This window comes from Tupaia chinensis, unplaced genomic scaffold, assembly GCF_000334495.1.
Source record: "Tupaia chinensis unplaced genomic scaffold, TupChi_1.0 Scaffold000217_1, whole genome shotgun sequence".
NCBI lineage: Eukaryota > Metazoa > Chordata > Mammalia > Scandentia > Tupaiidae > Tupaia > Tupaia belangeri.
Genome location: NW_006159692.1, coordinates 6,055,342 through 6,074,957, shown reverse-complemented (window position 1 = coordinate 6,074,957; position 19,616 = coordinate 6,055,342). Strand labels below are relative to the sequence as shown.

The 19,616-nt window shown below is 41.1% G+C and overlaps 1 protein-coding gene across 2 annotated transcripts in view; it reads right to left on the bottom strand.

Moving 5' to 3' along the window:
* The window catches only part of PLCE1 (phospholipase C epsilon 1), a 318,188-nt gene that overhangs the window by 77,075 nt on the left and 221,497 nt on the right, over positions 1-19,616 (bottom strand). For both annotated transcript variants that reach the window (XM_006147651.3, XM_014587535.2), the window contains exons 6-8: positions 17,373-17,631; positions 11,404-11,609; positions 408-1,083 (exon numbers count right to left, since the gene is read on the bottom strand). In XM_006147651.3, the coding sequence (XP_006147713.1) occupies positions 408-1,083; positions 11,404-11,609; positions 17,373-17,631 (1,141 nt within the window). The remainder of the gene's footprint in view (positions 1-407; positions 1,084-11,403; positions 11,610-17,372; positions 17,632-19,616) is intronic.

Sequence of the window (19,616 nt, the reverse complement as noted above, 5' to 3'; positions counted from 1 at the left end):
GAGGCCTTACTTAAGTAAACAACTATACGGAAGTGGGCATAGCGGTGACGTGGTATGCACATGATCACCACGGGAACAGTACATGCAACCAATCCTCACCCGAAGATTAGTTTCCGTGCACGTGGACAATGAACCGATTGGCTAGGGGCCCTATAAGGCCCTGGGGGTTGGGGAAAAGAGAGAAGACGATTGTAAGAAGCCTGGGGAAATAAAGCGTTCCGGAGAAGACCTTGTCAGCGTCGTCATTAAAGCGGCAAGGTATTGGTATTATTTCCATTTTATAGGAAAGAGAACTGAGGCACTGAGAGGTCAACTTAAAGCTGGCCAAGGTCATGAGGGGGTAAGTGGCGGAGCTGGGAGCATAAACCTGGCACGCGCTAATGAAGGAGGGTTGGTCGCACCCTTACCTGATAGAGGCTGACGTACTGTTTCCGCAGCCACTGCTGTCTTTGGTCAGGGAACCTCTTCATCTTTCTCACGGCTCTAGTGAGTTCCAACAATCCACTGAAGAGCATTTTAGCCGTGTGCTTCGGTGCCACAAAGTGCAATAACCTATTGTCCGTGGTCTGAAGCCCATAGAGTAACGTCACACCAGTTTCTGACAGAAACATGGTACCCAGTTTGTTCTGAACACACACAGTGTGTATATCGATGCCAGGGTGTCCCATGTACACAGCCTTCACTGAAAACAGATCCAAGACCCCCTCCACCAGGCTGCTCAGTCCAGCATTGCCCAGTAGTGGGAATTTGCCAGGCTCAGCTGTGTTGCTAAGCACACTGAGCTTTGCTTTAGTGCTGGCTGGGGAGGCAGTGGTGGGCTTTATCCAGGTCAAAGTGCTATTGTCAGGCTGAAGCTGAAGGAAGCAGCGGGCTGAGAGGTGCGTGTCCTGGTCGTAGTGGATGACTGTGGCCCCCTGTAGCAGGAACTGGTGCACGTCAGCTGGGATGGACAGCACGTACCAAGGGATGAGCTCCGTCCCATGGTTGAAGGCCTTCTGTGGTTCATCTGCTCCATGAGAGTCGCATTCTTTGGACTGCTCAAAGATGTCATTTTCTGAATCCAGCAAATCTCCGATTATAAACCTAATGGAAAGAGACAAAATGTGATCTGTCTTACAATTAGAAGTGAGAACAAGCCAAAGCCTTTCATTGAGATGGGGCTTCATTTTTCATCCCATTGATTCAAATTAGCATAGGAAACATAAAATCCTCAATATCATGGAGTATTTTCTTTCTTTCTTTTTTTTTTTTTTAAAGATTTTGGCCATAGGGTGCATGTATTCACCAGAGAGAGACAGAGAGAGGGAAAGTGAGAAATCTAGGGAGGATGGCCATGCCACAATACCTTCTCTTCCAGTCTCTTCTTGGGATTTTGGGGATACACAGACATATGCCCAGTGAATAACAAAGTAATTTTTTAAAAGTTTTATTTCTTTCATGAGAGTGAGGGACATAGAAAGAAACAGATAATTTTAAAGATTTTGGCCATAGGGTGCATGTATTCACCAGAGAGAGACAGAGAGAGGGAAAGTGAGAAATCTAGGGAGGATGGCCATGCCACAATACCTTCTCTTCCAGTCTCTTCTTGGGATTTTGGGGATACACAGACATATGCCCAGTGAATAACAAAGTAATTTTTTAAAAGTTTTATTTCTTTCATGAGAGTGAGGGACATAGAAAGAAACAGATAAGAATCCTCAACAGGGTCTCATGCCCTGATCACACCCCAGCCTTCCACGCCACACTAATAGGCATGTGTGCCCGATGTGTACAGGTCAGCCAGGGAACTAGACCCGCAATCTTCCTTATGGATCTCACTTCACTTGAGCAGCGTGTTACCACTGTGCCACTGAGTTGGCCCATAGGGAATAGTTCATAACTATATTCTGAAACCTTGTATTTAGCAAGGTGACTGACTATAGAAATAAGAAAGAAACTATTAAATGAGTAGTCTACTATATTTATTATCAACAATAATCTTATGTATTAGTTTTCCCTCGTTTCAAGAACCATGTTAAATATTTTTATACATCTTTGCACTAAATCTAACCTACTTGCAAAGTAAGTTTTATTATTCTCTATTTACCTGTGAGGAGAGTGAGGTTCAAAAGGAGAAGTAACTTGTTGAAGGTGATCCAGTTCGGGAGAGGCCTAGCTAAGGTGGAACTCTATCTGAGATCTCTATCACTAAGCTTTTTTTCCTTCTAATTAAGTCACGTACAAAGTCACTGCTGAACAATGATGCGGCGGTAACAGGATGCTTTGTGAGGCTGATCCACATGGGAAGGGTCTATGTTCATATCCAGAGGCCTCTCTGAATATGTCAGTTGCATGTGTGCCTGTGACTTGGGTTTGCTGAAACTGGGGGTGGGTCACATCCTCAAGACCCTGTTGAGGGTGCTGTCTCTCTGTTTCACTCATGGAAGAAAGAAAAAAATAAACTAAAAAATAAAATAAAATCACGGGGCCAGCCAGGGGTATGGTGGTTCAAAAGGATGGATCTCACATGGCCAACAACATGGTTCAAGTCCCAGACCTGATGGCTTCAGAAACATGACTGGCATGTGTGTGTGCAGGCCCTAAGTCCCAACAGGATAGAGAAATGGAGGAGAAGGGATTACAGCATGGTCATCCTCCATAGGAGGGTATTTTCTTTCTCTCTCTCTTTCTCTCTCTGTCTCTCTCCAGTAGGTGCATGCACCTTATATTAAACTGAAAAACAAACAAACAAAAAACCAAAAAAGTCATGACTTGAATGCATTGGAGCTAAAACAGGAAAAAGTAAGACTTACTTGCCTGGCCTGAGAAAAATTCAAAGACGTCACTGGGAAATACGGTGATGGTTGCCAAGTAAGCAAGAACAGCTCTCCTTGACTCAACCTTGGGATTTTTCCCTGTGTGTCTGTGCACAGAAAACTTAGCAAGTTCCCTTTCCTGAGTCAGGATTGGGACTATCAGAGCTAGCAGGATCTCAAGGAAGCAAGGACTATCGAACTGCCTGCTTTCTATCTGTCCTTGCCAGGAACCTGCCCAACAGTGGTTCATCATCTTCAAAGCATAAGAGGTTGTTAGTAAGGTCAAGGTTTCTGCAATCTGGCTCACACCAACCCTCACAAGATGGCGGATAAAACTGTGAAAGAGCTTGTACACAGGCCGGTTAATACTGCTCTGGGAAGGAAGGTTCTATTGCCTGAAGCACTTGGGTAGATCACTGCCTCTCTGCAAGGCCCAACCAGCAACATTAAGCTTTTTATATATTTTTAAGGTTTTTCCTTTTAATTACCAGAGGGCACATGTACTCACCAGAAACAGAGAGACAGAGAGAAAGAGAGAAAAAGAGAAAAAGCATCCCCTAATGGAGTATGGTCATGACACAATCCTATTTCCATTTCTCTATTCTTTTGGGATTTTGGGCATGGGTGCCCATGTACCAGGCATGATTTCAAGTTGCTGAGACCAGGATTTGAACTGGAGTTGACAGAAAAACTTTTGTGTCTAACTTACCTCCACCCCTCTGGAATTGCTCTCAATCATAACAGAATATCAATACAGTGTCCTGTTACACAACTGCTTCGTAATGCCCCCTTTCCCCCTGGGGTCCTCTGGGGTTTAATGTTCAGTTCCACACCTTGTTTGATGTGTCACCTCAGAGAACACTTAGCCTTCCTGAGTCTCATCTTACTTATCTATTAAATGGCAAAAAATAAATAAAATAAATAACCCCCATCTCATAGAGTAATTGTAAAGATCAAAGAAGATCACATTTGGAAAATACTCAGCATACAGTCTGGCTGGTAAAGGCCCTTGCTGTAACTAAAGATAGGAAAACGAATTTCATTCCTTCAGGCTCCTTCCACACTGCCTCTACTCTAGGCTAAGTCAGTTTGGCTGCTCTTCTAGAGGGGTTTTCTTTAGTGCCACTTCTGTTCTTTCCTCTGGGACCAGGTCCACATTCTCCACATCATGCTTCTCATCTTTGTTTTGTTTATAAGAGCAGAAAAGACTTAGTTACAAATATATCAGTACTTACTGAAATACAACATATTTGAATATAGGATTTCTGATTTTAATTTAGCAAGAGAAATGGTGTTTCCCATATTCGACTGAATTTAAGTTCTGAGCTAAATCCATTCTTTTACAATGAAAAACTACAGGCATTTTGAAAACTGTCTGGAGAGAAAAATGTAAGGCTTTCTAGGGTCTGCTTCTGCTGCCCAGAGATGGTGTAAGCTAGGAGATAGGGACACGATCCTCTTGGTGTCAGTCTTTATTCAAGCATGTGAAAAAAACTAATGCCAGATGGTAATAATTCCATTAAAAAGCATTCTTCTAGTGACTAATGCTCAAAATAAAATTGACAATTGTTTGTAATGAAATAAGTTCATTTCAAGCAGGAAACTAGTAGATGACATAGTAAATTTTATGTAATTCTGTGCCGTCTTCTGTGGACTTACAAGAAGACATAAGGTGCATGTTAGAAGTTCTTTACAAACTAAATTACAAAGGGTCTTTAAAAAGTCCTTGGGGGGGGGACCAGTAATTGGTGTAATGGCTATGTTGCTGGACTCCCACGTAGTCAACGGTGTTTTGAGTCATGGATCCGGTAGCTTAAGATCATGCCGGGCACATGTGCATGTGTGCCCAAGATCCTTAGAGGAGAACAGAGGAGAAGGGATTGTGGTGTGGCCATCCGTCCTGGGGGTTGATTTTTCCCTTTCTGTCTCTCTGTCTTTCTGGTGAGTGCACGCCTTATAGCAAAAAACAAAACAAAACAAAAACAAAAACAAAAATAAACCTCTCCAAAAAAAAAAAGTCCTTGGAAAATAAATTAAAGTATGAGTTTATTCTGGTGTAAAATATTTTTTTAAGTCAAGCATAGTTGCTTTTTTTTTTTTTGTAAGTTTGCTATAGAGTGTGTGTGCTTGCTTGACAGAGGCAGAGACTGAGAGAAAGAAAGAGGGAGGGAAAGTGAGAAATCACTCCCCAAAGGTGATGGTTACTCTATAATCACTTTTCCATTCTCCTCTTGTGATTTTGGGCATGTATGCATGTGTGCCCAGTGTGTTTTTTAAGCTGCTGGATCCAGGACTTGAACCATGCAGTCATCTGCATAGGATCCAGTGACCTTAACTCTGTGCAACCTGCTGGCCCAACCATGCAGAGTTTTTTAATGATATGTCTTTCCATACACTTCTTTTTTTTTTTTTTTGGAGAGATTTTTCACTGTAGGGCACGTGCGCTCGCCAGACAGACAGAGAGAGACAGAGAGACAGAAAGCGAGAAATCACCCCCCAGGGGGGATGGTCACGCCGCAATCCCTTCTCCTCCATTCTCCTCTCAGGATCTTGGGCACGCACGCACACGCGCCCAGCGTGAGTTTTAAGCCACCGGGTCCGGGACACGAACCGCGGTCGACTACGTGGGAGTCCAGCGACATAGCCATTACACTAACTGCTGGTTCCCTTTCCATACACTTCTGAAAACCACTAATAATGTTAAGTAGAGATCAAAGATGTGATTTACCAGCAAAGAAATTAGTATATCATCCATTGGTTAGAAATTATAAATTTCGGGACCAGTAGTTGGCATAAGGGCTATGTCACTGGACTCCCATGTAGTCTACCCCGGTTCGAGTCCTAGACCCAGTGGCTTAAACTCACGCTGAGCGTGTGTGCATGTGTGCCCAAGATCCCAGTGGAAGAGAAGGGATTGCAGCATGGCCATCCCCCCTGGGGGGTGATTTCTTGCTTTCTGTCTCTCTGTTTCTCTCTGTCTTTCTAGTGAGCACATGTGGTCTATAGCAAAAACCTCTCAAAAATATGTTAGGGATTCAGAAACAAAAAGTTCATTTCTCTGTCACAACTCATCCTAGGATCTAATCCTGTCTCTCCAAAGAAATTATTTTGAAAAAAAAAAGTCATCATCCCTTTCAATGTAACCATATACATACACAAACACACAAACCAGAAAAGGCTTTAGAAAACTAAGACACACACACACACACACACACACACACATGCATAAGGACTCAAGACAACTGCAATGCATAACTCATGAGTAATGACTACAAATAAAAGCTCTCATGGCAAAGATCTCAAGCTGGTAAGCCTAATAGGATTTTTTTTTTTTTGAGAGGTTTCTGCTATAGGGTGCATGTGCTTGCTAGAAAGACAGAGACAGAGAGACAGAAAGCGAGAAATCACCCCCCGGGGGGGATGGCCATGCCACAATCCCTTCTCCTCCATTCTCTTCTTGGGATCTTGGGCACATATGCACAAGCACCCAGCATGACTTTAAGCCACCGGGTCTGTGACTTGAACCGCAGTTGACTACATGGGAGTCCAGCAACACAGCCATTATGCCAACTGCTGATCCCAGCCTAATAGTTTTAGATGGCTCAAAAATATTTCTTTATTGGGCATACTCTGCCATTTGAGGTTAGGCTTGACTGAGCAAAAGGCCTTGGAGAAATGCAAGGGATGCCCCAAGCCCACTGAGCTCAGCATTGTTCATTTGGTTGTGGGTAGGCACGTTGGCCTAGACTGCATGTCAGCTGATAAACAGCAGCTGGAGCAACTGAACAAATACAGAGCTGCAGATGCTTTGCACGAGTAGGGCTAACTTTAAAACAGCTCACTTAGCAGTGTTTCTCAAAGTGAGTTCCTTGAACCTCCTGAATAAGAATCACTGAGAGGTTGGGAAATGCTACTAAAAACACTGATTTATGGACTGGTTTAGCAGCACAGTGGGTAGTGTGCTGCTTAGAAGAAGTTGTATCCATATGAAAGGTCGCAAGTTCAAGTTCTCTGTACATGCTAAGCATGCACACCAATGATCCTGACTGGTTGGGAAAGTTGGTGGAAGGGTGGGTGCAGGGATTGAGGCCTGGAGTCTTTTAGGGGTGCTTGTATTTCTTTCTCTCTCTTTTCCTCTCTCTGTCTTTTGCTGACTCTGTCTCTCATTGCATGGAAATGAAACAATTTACTCCTGAATGACTTTAAAACCACTGAAGAAATCAAGACTGAAATTCAAAAATTTCTTCAAACTACTGATAACAAAAACACAACTCTCCAGAATCTTTGGGACATAGCAAATGTAGCCCTTAATGCTGAGGGAATTTGATAGCAATTAGTGTGCAAAAGAAAAAAAAAAAAAAAAGATGGCAAGTAAAAACTTAACACAACTCAAGGAATTGAAAAGCAACAACAAAAGCCTTCCGAAAGTACCAGAAGAAGAGAAACAATACAGAATAGAGCAGAAATAAATGCAATGGAGAATAAAAGGACAATACAAAAAATAGACAAAATAAAAAGCTAGTATTGTGTGAGGTTGAATAATAAAAAAAAACACAAAAAACGTTAGACTAACCAAAAAAAAAAAAAAAAAAAACACCCAAAACCCCCAAACAAACAAAAACAAAAACAAAGGAACCAGATAAATAAAATCAGGAATGAGTTGGGTGATATCACAACAGGTATTACAGAAATGTAAAAGATTATGAGAGAATGCTGTGAATGACTATATGCCAACAAACTGGAGAACCTAGAAGAGATGGACAAATTTAATTTCTGGACACATAGTATACTTAGATTTAACCAGAAAGAAATAAAATGCCTGACTAGACCAATAACAATCAGTGTGATTAAGTCAATAATAGACTCCCAACAAAGAAAAACCCAGGTCCTGATGGCTTTGCTTCTGAATTTTACAAAACTTCCGAAAAATAATTAACACCAACTATCTTCAAACTATTTATAAATACCCACGTGGAAGGAAACCTACAAAATCCATTCTATGAAGCCTCCATCATCTTGATACCAAAAGCAGACAGAGCATAACAAAAAAAAAAAAAAGAAAACTACACACAAATACGTGTGATAAATACATATATAAAAACCCTCAACAAAATGCTAATGAATTGAACCAACAGCAAAAATGTATAGATGCAAGGACAGTTAATGTATACAAAACAATAAATGTAATATACCACATTAACAGAAAGAAAGATAAAATCATATTATATCAATTGAAGCAGAAAAAAAATTTGACAAAATACAACATCCTTTCATGATTAAGACTCTCAAAAAATAGGTACAGAAATTTCACTTTTCAACACAATAAGAGCCATATATTACAAGCCCAACTACAATCACACTGAATGGGGGAAAAGCTGAAAGCATTCCCTCTAAAAGCTGGAAAAAGACAAGACTGTCCAGTTTCTCCACTCCTTTCAACACAGTATTGGAAATTCTAGTCAGTATAATCAGACAAAAGAGTGAAATAAGAGGCATTCAAATAGGAAAGGAAGAAGCTAAATTGTAATTATTTGCAGATGACATGGTTATATACATAGAAAATACAAACGAATACATGAAAAAATTCCTAAAAGTAATAAATGAATCAGCAGAGTGGTGGGATACAAATCAACATACAAAAATCTATACAATTTTTAAATATGAACAATGAATAGATTGAGGAAGAACTGAAGAAAGTAATCCAATTTTCAATAGCCACACACACAAAGAACTACCTATGAATAAATCCAACCTTCTAGGAATAAATTTAACCAAAGAAGTGAAAGACTTCTACAAGTAAAACTAAGAAAAACTGAAAAAAATACATTAAAAATGATACCTCAAGGGAACCAGCAGTTAGCGTAATGGCTATGTCGCTGGACTCCCACGTAGTCGACCGCGGTTCGCGTCTCGGACCCGGTGGCTTAAATCTCACGCCGGGCGCGTGTGCGTGCGTGCCCAAGATTCTGAGAGGAGAATGGAGGAGAAGGGATTGCGGCGTGACCATCCCCCCTGGGGGGCGATTTCTCGCTTTCTGTCCCTATGTCTCTGTCTGTCTGGCGAGCACACGCGCCCTATAGTGAAAACCTCTCCAAAAAAAAAAAAATGATACCCCAAAATGGAAAGACATCCTTTGTTCTTGAGTTGGAAGAATTGATATAATTAAAATTTCAATTCTACCCAAATAATTTACAAGTTTATTGTGATTCCTATCAAATTATCAGTGACATTCTTGACTGAAATAAGAAAAAACAATTGTAAAATTGACCCAGAAATATAAAAGACCCTATGTCACCAAGACATTACTGTGCACAAAGACTAAGGTAGGAGGTATTGCACTACGCAAACTCAAAATATATAACAAAGTGATGATAATCAAGACAGCATAGTAATGGTACAAAAATAGATATATAGAGCAGGATAGAGAATACAGAAATCAACTCCTACATACATAGCTAAATGATTTTTGACAAAAGGCACAAGACAATCCAGTAGAAAACAGTAAGTCTTTTCAGCAAACATTGCTGGAAGAACTGGATATACACTTGCAGAAAAATGAAACTAGACCCAATCTTTCACCATTAACAAGAATAAACTCAAAATGGATCAAAGGTTTAAATGTAAAGTCTCAAACTATAAAACTATTTCTGAAAGCATGTGGGAAACACTTGATATTGGAGTAGACAATAGATTTCTTAAATGAAATCCCTAAAGCAAGATAATTCTAAACATAGACAAGTAGAATTAAATCAATCTAAAAAGTTCCTGAACAGAAAGGGAAGCAACCAATACAGTGAAGAGACAATTCACAGAATGGGACAAAATATTTGCAAACTATGCTTCATATAAAGGACTGATAACCAGAATATATAGGGAACTCAAGCAGTTTGCTTGCAAAAAATATAATTATCCAATTTGAAGAAGGGCAAACAAACTGAGTAGGCAACTCCCAAAGGAAGACACATGAATGGCCAAAAAACAGATGGAAAAATGTTCAGCATATCTTACCATAAACAAAATACAAATCAAAACCCTAATGAGGTAAATCAGTAGATGGTGTGGTGGTTAAGGTGTTGGACTCCCACATAGCCAACCGTGGTTCAAGTCCTAGACCTGGCAACTTGCTTTTTCATTTTCTCACTTTCTCTCTCCCTCTGGTGAGCACATGTGCCCAATAATAACGACTAATAAAATGAAATAGTTGAAAAAAAAAACACAATGAGGTATCACTTAACCCCAGTTAGAAAGGCTGTGGTCAATAACAACCACTGCTGGCAAGGCTCTGGTAAAAAGAGAACCCTCTTGTACTACTGGTGGAAATGTACATTAGGACAGACACTGTGGAAAATTCTCAAAACTTTATAAATAGGACTACTATATGACCCAGTAATCCCACTCCTTGATATTTCAAACATTCAGTCTGAAAGACACTTGGACATCCATGTTTATTATAGCATTATTTATAGTAGCTAAGATATGGCATCAACATAAGGGCCCAACAACTGATGACTAGACTTAAAAAATGGCACATAGGGACCAGCGGTTAGCGTAATGGCTATGTCGCTGGACTCCCATGTAGTCGACCACGGTTTGCTTCCTGGACCCGGTGGCTTAAAACACGCCGGGCGCGTGTGCGTGCGTGCCCAAGATCCCAAGAGGAGAATGGAGGAGAAGGGATTGCGGCGTGGCCATCCCCCCTGGGGGGTGATTTCTCACTTTCTGTCTCTATGTCTCTCTCTGTCTGTCTGGCAAGCGCACGTGCCCTATAGCAAAAACCTCTCCAATAAATAAATAAATAAATAAATGGCACATATACAGGATAAAATACTACTCAGTCAAAAAGAACAATGAGACTCTCATTTTCTATAAAGTGAATGAATATAGAAGAATTAATGCTAAGTGAAACAAGCCAGGCTTTGAAAGACAAACAGTCAATATATACCTAATATCTGTACTCTACGGCAGAAATCGAAAGATTCAAAGACAGAAAAGTAGAAAAGACAAGTATTGATACCAGAGACTAAATGTGGGGAGGGGGTGTGGGAGTGTGGGAGTGGGGGTTGGGCAGGAGAAGCTTAGGAAAAAGGGCCTAAAAGACGCAAGAATGTAAGGTTCTTTGTTGAAAACTATGAGTATAGTAATAGCCTTTATTTGATTATCACACACTACATGCATGCATTGAAAACTATATTGTATGCCATGAAAGTGTATAATTAGCTGTAAACAATAAATCATTAAAAATAGAGAAAATGAAAAAAAAAGAGAAACTATAAAATAAATGAAAGATCATAGCTCCAATTCACAAATTTAATTAGTCAATTTTTAGACATTCAAGAGAGTGCTAACGTTCTTTTTTTTAGAGGGATTATAAGATAACAGATAACAAGAAGTTAAATTGTGAGCAGCAATTTTAGAAGAAAGCATAGAAACCAGAAAGGTAAATTCTAATTCAGAATTGGTAACGTTTGAAGACAAAGAAGCATGGCTTAATAAAAATGGTGAGTTTTTATTTGGTGTCCATGTGAAAGTACACCGAAATAGGAAAGAGTCTAATCAACAGGGAAAAAAGAATAAATAGGCATTCCTCTTTTTAAAATTAAAAACTTACTGCAATCGGGTTTTGTCTTTTAAGGAATTTTTCCTGGAGCTGTTCCCTTCACTGGAACTGTCCTCCTCCTCGGTCTCCAGACTCCGACTGCAGCTCCTGATGACCTGAAAGATGCTGTTGACAGTCGACTCTTTCTCTGAATTCTTTAAGCCATTCTGTCCCACTCGTTGTAAGAAATTATCTTGTCCACTGTAATCTGCTACAAACTACAGAAAAACATATTAAGAATTTGCTATTGCACTGTTTATAATATGTCTGAATAACCTAGTTGGCTTGGGAAACAAAATCGTAACAGTAATAAATAATGATATTTGTGCCTATTTTATTGGAATGAAAACATGAACCTCCAGAAAAAAACGTGTTTCATTTCACAGCATGAAATATCAAAACTCACTCTTGTTTGCACTGAGACACATTTCATCTCTTTAGGAAGCAACACTCTACTTCAAATTTAAAACATAACAAGTAATATTATTTCAGAGCTCCCTAGGGAGAAGATTAGCCTTTATAGAGGAAGGGAGGAGTTATTTTATACTTGTAGTAAAAACTGAGGAAAACCATGACAAAGTACACCAATCTATGGAGCTGGAGAAAATGGCTGGGGCCTAGATTAGTAGTAGGTGGCATAGTGGTTAAGGCACTGGACTCCCACATGGCCAACTATGGTTTGAGTCCCAGACCTGGCGGCTAGCTTTTGCCCTTTTCTTCTCTCTCTATCTCTCTCTCTGGTATGCACATGTACCCTACGGCAAACAACAAACAAAATTAAGTTAAATTAAATAATTCTTTAAAAAAAAAAAACAAATGGCTGGGGCCCAAGGGAAACATTCACGAAAGGTGGTGTTTTCCCTTGTTGCCAACATATCCTACAGTAACACAGTGGCTTCTTTGTTTTTGTTTTGTTTTGTTTCACCAGAGGGTGTGAGCACTCTCCATAGGAAGAGAGAGAGAGTCAGAGACAGAAAGGTGAGAGGAGAGAGATAAGGACCCTTCAATGATATGCTGTCATGCCGTAACCCCTTTTTCACTCTCCATTCTGTTGTCATTTGGGGTATGCATGCACACGCACCCTGTGTGCTTTTCAAGCTGCCGAGTCAAGATTTTAACAATGGTCAGCAGGTGAGATCTGGTTCCCTTAACCAGTAGGTACTGGGTTGGCTCCTGGGGTTTTTAAGCTCTTATTTTGAGGAAGCTTCTTCCACTGGAAGTGAGAGCTACAGCTGGGCCAAGAGCTGTGTGTGTGCAAGGGGATAGGAGGAGACTGGCCATGCTGCAATATCTTCTCCATTTCTCCTCTCAAAATTTTGGGCATGCATACACATGAACCTGGCATGTTTTTCAAGTCACTGGGACTGGGACTCGGCCATGTGAGATCAAGCACCTTAACCACCATGCTGCTGGGCTCAAACTCTCTCTCTCTTTTTTTTTTTTTAACAGTTTGTTGCCATAGAGTATGAGTGCTTGCTGGAGAGGAGAGGGACAGAGAGATACAGAGAGAGACAGAGAGAGGGAAAGTGAGAAATCATACCCCAGCAGGGATAGCCATGTTGTACTCCTGTTTCCTCATTCTCCTCTCAGGATTTTGGTCATGCATACGCACACACCCAATATCAGTTTCAAGCTGCTGGGTCTGGGACTTGAACCATGGATAGCCATGTGAGAATCCAGTTTTCCTTTCTTTTCTTTTTTTAATGTATTTTTTAATTTCAAGAAAAACAGTTTTAGTTATAATAGATGAAAATCAAAAAATGTTAAGAGAAAAATTTGCTTAAAACTTAAAGCCAGGGAAAAGGTTTGGACCCAGTTCAAATAGTAGGTAGATGAACCTATCAACAGTTCAAGACAAAAACCTTTAAATATGGAAATCAAAGCATTGAAGAAAATCAGTAATGTTTTACTCTAAAGTAAAAAGAATTCTATTCCACTAGTTCGGTCTTATGTACTTAATCTCTCTTCTATTGAATGTGCAGTGTTACTGTGGTCTGATCTTTCCATTTAAACTCTGGAAGTTAGTCAACTCCAGACTTATTTCTACCATTAGGCTGGCCATTCTCTTCGTTGTTCTTTGGACTCTTATTTCTGTGTGTCCGACTTTAGTTTTCCTGGTATAGCACTTCCTTTGGCACTTCTCGCTGAGTTGGTCTGATATTGGTAAATTCTGTCAGGTTTTATTTATCTGAGAATATATTTTTTTCCCATATGAAAGATAATCTTGCTGGGTATAATATTCTTGGTCGAATTTTTTTTTTATTATCACTTATTTATTTATTTTTACATTTTCCCACATTTACTTTGCATATCGAAAATTTTTGCTCATACTCCATAGTTCTTGACAGTTAATCAACAACTTTAAAAATGTAAAAAACCTGAATTTTAATGATAATGTTTGAAATATTTGCTATAATTTTGTTTGTGATTCTATAACAACAGAGACAGTATGGTTTTAAATAATTTTTGAGAAAATATTTACATGTCAACTACTCAAACTGTTGAAAAGCAGACACCCAGCACATAATTCACACATACACCTTCTCAATTTGGCCCTGCCTACCAAGTATTCTGTGATATACCATCTGCTAGCAAAGATCAGTCTCTTTTTCTTCTTTCAAAATCTTCCTCAAGATAATCCTCTGTTTGTGGCTGCACCTTTAGAATCTCTACTGATTACAATGCTGGGCTGGAAAAGTCCAGGTTATTTTATGGTACAGATTCTTTCACATGGCTTCACTAATCCTCTCTGCTAGGCGGAACTGTTTATGGTGCCAGGCCATCTTTCCAAAAGCTTCTGTTGGCTTATTTGAGATCCACCTTAGTTCCACAGTTTTCTGGTTTAATCTTCAGATATGATATTCCAGTCAAAGCTCTGTCCAATAACAAGTATTTTCAATTTTTGATTAAATGCAACAAGTATTATTGAATTTATGCAAATAATCATTCTGTCACAAAATAAGAATACTTCCAAATATTTTTCAATTCCAGAGGGGCCAGGAAGAGAGAAAAGTTTGTTTCCATTCAAAGAAACAGAAAAACATGAAGAAAAAACATTTTAACAAATCGTTGAATCTATGAACAGCTCAAAAGAAAGCAAAATCCTTAAATTTGGAAAAAAAGCATAGTAAAAATAAAATCAGTAATGTTTTTACTCAAAAGTCATAAAATTCTATTTCGCCAGTTCAGTCTTATGTAATTAATCTCTCTTCTGTTGAATGTGCAGTGTTATTGGGTCTGATCTTTCCATTTAAATCCCGGAAGTTAACATTCAATGTTATTATTGATATTTCTTGTGTCTCTGCAGTGGTTTCTCGTCATCTGATAGATTATACATTTCTTCTCATTTTTGGAGTTAAAATCTGAGCATTCAGAGGAATGCAGGAGGAGACCTGAAATCTTGAAACAGTATCATTTTTCTCCCTTTGCGCAGCTGATTCAATGGAAATTGAGGATTAATCTGACCCTAAAAGTCTTCAGGTATTTGCTACTGAGCACCTAGACCTGTCTAAAAAACCAGTATGTGGAGGCTGGCTCCTGGCTAGATCTGGGGAAGGAGGGTGGAGTCTGGGCAGAAAGTCTTCATTGGTCCTAATCATCCAGCTTTCTTAATCACCATGCCACCTGCTGGCCTTCAAACCCTCTTTTTTAAAGCTAATCTGAAATATACAATAAATTGTTGTTAACTACGGCTACCCTACTGTACTTTATAATACTAGAACTTGCTCCTCTTATCTAACTGTGATTTTGTGTCTGTTAACTAACATCTTTCATCTTTAAACACCTTAAAGGAAGTTATATCTTTTTCTCCCAGTTTCTCAATACACCTTCTCTCAATGGCCAAACCCTGAGTCAAAGCCCATACCATATTCTCAACTTCAGGAATAAGGAGCAAAAAGCCAAGGGCCTGGGAGAATGGAGGAAGCTGGGATCAGGAGCCTGGAGGCTGCTTTAGAGGAGGCAGTAGCCTCCCCAGCATCTTCCCATAAAGGATGAAGAGGAGGTAGCACTGACTTCCCACCACTGCTCTTTTTCCTACTGATTTGGAAAAGTTAATACACTCACTTGACTTTCTTTATCCTCTGTACCCAGACATTCCGACTCTTAGAGAAAACTTTTATTTTTTAAAGAGAGATTTTTATTATGGGGTGTGTGTGCTGGAGAGACAGAAAGTGAGAAATCAACCCCCAGGGGGGATGGCCACACCACAATCCCTTCTCATTCTCCTCTTGGCATTTTGGGCATGCACGCACACACACTGATGCATTCTTTTTTGGAGAGGTTTTTGCTATAGGGTGCGTGTGCTCGCCAGAAAGACAGAGAGAGACAGAGAGATAGAAAGTGAGAAATCACCCCCCATGGGGGATGGCCATGCCGCAATCCCTTCTCTTCAATTCTCCTCTCGGAATCTTGGGCATGCATGCACACACGCCCGGCATGAGTTTAAGCCACTGGGTCCTGTGTTTGGCTACATGGGGGTTAGGAAACATAGCCATTACGCTAACTGCTGGTCCCTTTTTTTTTTTTAAAAAAAAAAAGAGAGATGTTTACAATATGGTGCAGGCACTCACTGGAGAGACAGAAAGAGACAGAGAGACAGAAAGCAAGAAATCGCCCCTCAAGGGGGATGGCCATGCTGCAATCCCTACTCGTCCCTTCTCCTGGTATCTTGGGCATGCACTCACGCTTGCCTGGTGTGAGTTTTTAACAACTGTGTCCAGGACTTGAATTGTTGTCAACTACATGGGAGTCCAGCAATGTAACCATTTCACCATCTGCTGGTCCCAGAGAAAACCTTTTTAAATATGTTATCAAGCAACACCCTTTTCTGCTTGTACTTAAAGTATGTCACATTAAACCTAATTTAACAACACTAAGCTCTTAACAGTGCGAGCAGACATCATTTTCTCCAGAACTTTCAAAGACCTCTTTGTTACCCAGGAGCAACAGAGCAACCATCAACCTAGGGCTCAACAAACGGGCTCTTCTCACACCAGTGAGAACAGGCAGTGCTTGACGAGGCAGTGGCCATGACTCCTCATGTCAGGAGGACTGGAAGGGTCTCACCTCTAAAGTCTCTTCTTGGGAATTGTACCGCGGGCAAAGCTTCATGAGGCCCGAGGCTCCATCCAGGACTTCACAGAGCTCCTTCAGAAACACCCCGCAGAACGGGACCACCTTGCAGCCAGGGATGTGCAAGGCCCGGGTCACCACCTTTCTGTACTCGCAGGAAGACTCGTGCTGAGCCATGGCATCCTTCAGGCTCCTCATGGTCTCGATGTCCGACTGGTCCATAAACTGCCACATTTTTAAAACTTTTCTTGACCTATTGCAAGTAAAGGACATTTATTTTTAGACTGAGGAGAAATAATATATAGTAAATAGTTCAAGTTCCATACAAATTCATTCTTTTTACCTTCTAAATGTTCTTTAGAACATAAAAAATGTTAAGATTTAAGATTTCTACTCCCCAAAATGACATATTATTTTTGTAAATCAAAACACAAAATTAAATAGGACAAAAACAAATATGAGCAGGTGTTAAGATGAGTGCATTATGGATGCTGCACAGAGAAGGTGGGCGGGAGCCTTTCTGGCGGTCACAGTCCAAAGAGTAGCCGTAGTGGGGAATATGGGTTAATATGAAAATCGATGAAGTGGGAGTCCAGCAATGTAACCATTTCACCATCTGCTGGTCCCAGAGAAAACCTTTTTAAATATGTTATCAAGCAACACCCTTTTCTGCTTGTACTTAAAGTATGTCACATTAAACCTAATTTAACAACACTAAGCTCTTAACAGTGCGAGCAGACATCATTTTCTCCAGAACTTTCAAAGACCTCTTTGTTACCCAGGAGCAACAGAGCAACCATCAACCTAGGGCTCAACAAACGGGCTCTTCTCACACCAGTGAGAACAGGCAGTGCTTGACGAGGCAGTGGCCATGACTCCTCATGTCAGGAGGACTGGAAGGGTCTCACCTCTAAAGTCTCTTCTTGGGAATTGTACCGCGGGCAAAGCTTCATGAGGCCCGAGGCTCCATCCAGGACTTCACAGAGCTCCTTCAGAAACACCCCGCAGAACGGGACCACCTTGCAGCCAGGGATGTGCAAGGCCCGGGTCACCACCTTTCTGTACTCGCAGGAAGACTCGTGCTGAGCCATGGCATCCTTCAGGCTCCTCATGGTCTCGATGTCCGACTGGTCCATAAACTGCCACATTTTTAAAACTTTTCTTGACCTATTGCAAGTAAAGGACATTTATTTTTAGACTGAGGAGAAATAATATATAGTAAATAGTTCAAGTTCCATACAAATTCATTCTTTTTACCTTCTAAATGTTCTTTAGAACATAAAAAATGTTAAGATTTAAGATTTCTACTCCCCAAAATGACATATTATTTTTGTAAATCAAAACACAAAATTAAATAGGACAAAAACAAATATGAGCAGGTGTTAAGATGAGTGCATTATGGATGCTGCACAGAGAAGGTGGGCGGGAGCCTTTCTGGCGGTCACAGTCCAAAGAGTAGCCGTAGTGGGTAATATGGTTTAATATGAATATCGATGAAGGAGGCCTGCAGAAGCCTGGCCCATTCACTCCTCTGATCTTTTAAATATTATCCTTGGATTAAGTCAGTCTGTTAGTGATATATATGAAGCCTACCATTTTGGCTTTTAATGCAGAATTGCTTTTTACTGAATTGAGTTTTGACATTAAGTCACCAGTCCATTCCCCCTCCCCCTTTTCTTTATTGATAGAATGTGTGCGTGCACATGTGAGAGAGCGTAGTGCATATGTGAGAGAGAAGAGTACCCTCCACAGGGTCTGGTCCCCTTCTTCAGTCATCTAACCTGTTGGATTTTGGCCCCTTGAGCCTGTGCCTGGTATTGTTCAGGCTGACCTGGTGTAGTTCAGGCAAGAAGTTCAAACTCGCAGTCACCATGTGGGATCGGGCATCTCTGGACAGTGCATTACGGCTCTGCCATGGAGCCAGCCCTGTCCAGTCCACTTGGAGGGATGTTATCTTAAAGGATTATTTGCATAACAGATGTTAAATGGGACCTTCCTATTTTGAAGCCATTGTTAAGGACAACCAGTGACTGGGCTAGTCCTGTAGCACAGCAGTGAAACACTGTGCACAGCCACCCATGTGGCTGACGGCAGTTCAAGTCCCAGTCCAGTGGCTTGAGAAACATGCCAGGTGCGTGTGTGAGCATACCCAGGGTCCTGACGAGATGGATAAATGGGAGGGGGTTTGCAGCACGACCATGCCCTATTGTTGGTGCTCCCCCCTCTCTAGTAAGCGCCATACACCCTTTATAATTAAAAAGAAGAGCAACCAGTTACATTGTACCCCACCTTCTAAAGAGAGGTTTCTGGGTGCCACAAGGGAATGACCCAAACTGCTCTGCCCTCCATGGTTTCTTGCCCTCTCATCTTCCTTCAGCCCACACAGTTGAGTGGGATCTGAGCAGATAGGTTGGGAATATGTCTTCAGAGAGTTGTGGGAGGGCTCTGTGTGAAAAGAAGGAAAACCACCCCCTAGCACAGGCGGCTTGATGTAAGCTCCATGGAGATGTTGACCTATAGCTGGGGCAGTGAGTTGGTCACATGGACTGGGTGCTACTCTTGCCTACACATGAGGATCTGGCTAAAGCTGCCTAATAGCAAAGTGAGAGGGAATGTCCTGGTGGGAGTGTCCTGTGTTGGCAGAATTGGGAGGTAGAGTGCTGACTGCTTCCTGTGAGTCAAGAGTGGAAAGAGGGGACCAGCAGTTAGCATAATGACTATGTCGCTGGACTCCCATGTAGTCGACCACAGTTTAAGTCCAGGACCCAGTGACTTAAACTCATGCTGGGCGCGTGCCCAAGATCCCAAGAGGAGAATGGAGGAGAAGGGATTGTGGCATGGCCATCTACCCTGGGGAGTGATTTCTCGTTTTCTATCTCTCTGTCTCTCTTTCTGTCTTTCTGGCGAGCGCACGCGCCCTATAGCGAAAACCTCTCCAAAAGAAAAGGAAAAAGAAAAAGAAAAAGAAAAAAAGAAAAAAAAAAGAGTGGAAAGAGATTGGACCTGAGCTATCTTGAAAGTCCTGCCTGCCAAAAGAGAGGACCCCACAGAAAGAACCTGTGAGGGAAGGACTTCTGGAGCTGGGCCCTGAGGAATGAGGACAGAGTGGTCAACCTCAGGGTGTGCTGCATCCATCAGGTGATGGTGGAGTG